The sequence below is a fragment of the Verticillium alfalfae genome, genomic scaffold (assembly GCF_000150825.1).
Source record: "Verticillium alfalfae VaMs.102 supercont1.13 genomic scaffold, whole genome shotgun sequence".
NCBI lineage: Eukaryota > Fungi > Ascomycota > Sordariomycetes > Glomerellales > Plectosphaerellaceae > Verticillium > Verticillium alfalfae.
The window spans coordinates 698,841-701,260 of NW_003315026.1; the positions used below are offsets into that span (position 1 = coordinate 698,841).

At 56.0% G+C, this 2,420-nt stretch overlaps 1 protein-coding gene across 1 annotated transcript; it reads right to left on the minus strand.

Annotated features, from left to right (window-relative positions):
- Positions 1-242: 242 nt before the first annotated feature.
- Positions 243-2,165, minus strand: VDBG_08838 (tyrosine-protein phosphatase pmp1; the record flags this gene model as incomplete). The annotated part of the gene is made up of 1 exon (XM_003000996.1): positions 243-2,165. The coding sequence occupies one exon, from the start codon at positions 2,163-2,165 to the stop codon at positions 243-245; it is 1,923 nt and encodes a 640-aa protein (XP_003001042.1).
- Positions 2,166-2,420: the final 255 nt, after the last annotated feature.

The following is a 2,420-nucleotide window of genomic DNA, read 5'->3' on the forward strand; positions in this document are numbered from 1 at the left end:
GCAGGCCTCCTTTTGCTCCGGCTTCGAATCATGCTTCGCAACCGGCAAATGTAAATTACACATTGGTATGTGAGTCTTGTTCACCTTATTCGCCGCCCGCTGTGCTGCAGAAAACTGCACGAACAAAAGGAATGAGAAAGGAAATGAGCGATGTGCACCACGACATGCCTCTTCGGGGTAGTAGCGAGTCCATAGAAGATCAACTTCGGTGTCCTCTTTCAGCTCACGGACATCTTCATATCTCAAAGGATTTCGTCGATAGACCGAACGATGGGTGTTTCGCCCTTCGTCGGCGGGCTTCTAGGGTCGGCAACTTGTGGCGGGCGAGCGAACGGAAAGTGAGGGTCACGCGGGAACATGGTTTCTCGCGGCGAAAAAAGACCATCGCATGGTGTTGGTGGAACCTCAACAAATTGCATGCCCGCGATATTATGGCATGGCTCATGCAGCGGGTTGTTGGTCATCGTCTCGGCCCGAGGCGACATGAGGGCGTCGTCCTCGGGGAAAGCGCCGAGTGGTGTGACCTCGTGTTCGATTGGCGCTGGCGGGCCCATTGGCCTAAGCTCGAGCGAGGAGCCTAGATTGAGACTCGCAAAGGCAAACCCTGCCTGCGATCCGAATCGATGGCTGCCGAACCCAGGAGAAGGCGGGGGCTTCATCATAATGCTTTGCGGCTTATCGTTCGAGACATCGTGACCAAAGATTGTAGGCTGATTAATTGATGGAAGTAAGCGATCGAAATCGAAGTGGGCAGGCTTGCCAAAGTCTTGTTTCTCTGTTGCTGGTGAGCAGCAAAAGCTTGCGGGGGCCGAGTACGCCTTGACAGGGTTCGGCCGGTTGTTGCTAGGGTTCGAGAATCTGCGCGCCCTCCTTGGGCTGCCATTACCAGCGACGCCGCCCATTGAGTTCTTCTCTTGCTCGTTGGGAAGAGGAGCGGTTCTGGGAGCGGTCCGCGCCTCCTTTGCTGGACTCTCAATGGCGTCGGCGGAGAGGGTCAGTCGATGCTTAGTTGGACTCTTGCCGGAGCGAGGACGGAATGCGGAACCAGGCGCAGGCTTTCTCGCAGACACCTCCTTCTGGAAATCTTGCAAGCAGTACATGAGCTTCATGTTGGGGCTGATCCACTTGCTCTTCGCCTGAGCGGCATAGTAAGCATCGTTGACACTGAGCTCGGGTTTCTTGTATAGTCCGTAGGCAATGATGAGACTGGCGGAACGACTCGCGCCCTGCTGGCAGTGAATCAGGACCTTCTTGCCCTCCCTCGTCCTCGATTCGATCGTCTCGCAAAGCTGCATGAGGTCTTTCGCGATATCCGTATTGTGGTCCCAAAGCATGTGTATGTACTCAGGCTGCTTCTGGGGAAATCCAACGGCCCGGGGCGTCGTTGGAGTATCCATGGGGCGATTGTCTGAAGGCTGGAACTCAAATGCTGTCGCAAAACTGGCGCTGGTTACCGCGGTATCGGGGATGGGGCTGTCGTCGGCAGCCTCCGTGGGCCCGTCGGTCATCTCGTGGTCCGCTTTGTGTGCAGCGCTGAAGGGATTGATGACCTCACGGGCAACATTGATGACCGTGTCGAACCTGGCTGCCTCATCCGCCGATGGCTCGAGATACAGGAAGACATTGTCGTCATAAATAGCGATGGGTCCGTCAGGGTACCCGGGTGTCTTTTGGTCTTCGTTTTGTTCGATTTCATGGAAGGGCTCGGCATCCATGGCGGCTCGGTTGGCCATTTGAGTTCGAATTGGCGATTCCTCCTCAGTGATGGGTGCCTCAAAGGTCGCGCCAATGCCCGTCCTCGTTGGCCTCAGAAGCTCGGAAAGCCCTGACTCGTTGCGCTCAAGAACCTTGGGGAAACTCATGCCTCCGATTGGTCCTAATGACGCTGATTTGAGTCCCGTCAGCATATGGGGCGATGAGGTCGAATGTTTTAATGCGCGACGTTGCAAGATGGGTGGCAGAGCCGGCGTGCTGGGAACTTCCAGAGTGGTTCTCGCGATGAGATCGGTCGAGTTCGTCTTGAGGCTAAGCTGACTAGGTTTCCTCTTCATTCCGGGTATCGTAGGCTTGATGAAGGACGGCGAGGCAGGTTCGGACGTGACTTGGTTCGTTGTGTTGACGACGCCGGTGTTGATACTGGGTGGCTGAATGGATAGGCCCTTCATGTTTTTGGGGCGACGAGGGGCAGGAGATGTCATGGGTCGGCCTGTGCTCAGAGCACTTAAGCTTTCTGGAATGGTGAGAGTGTTCAGGGGCGGTAGAGCGCCGAAGGATGTTGCGGGGAAGGACGATAGAGGTATGAGGTTGATGGGCGAATCGGGAGAGGAAGACGGCGAGGGGTCTGACAAGGAAGACGAGTCGGTTATGGAGAGAGTCGTCGTCGGCGACGATCCTGCTGATTCGGAGGCTGTGTTGATGTG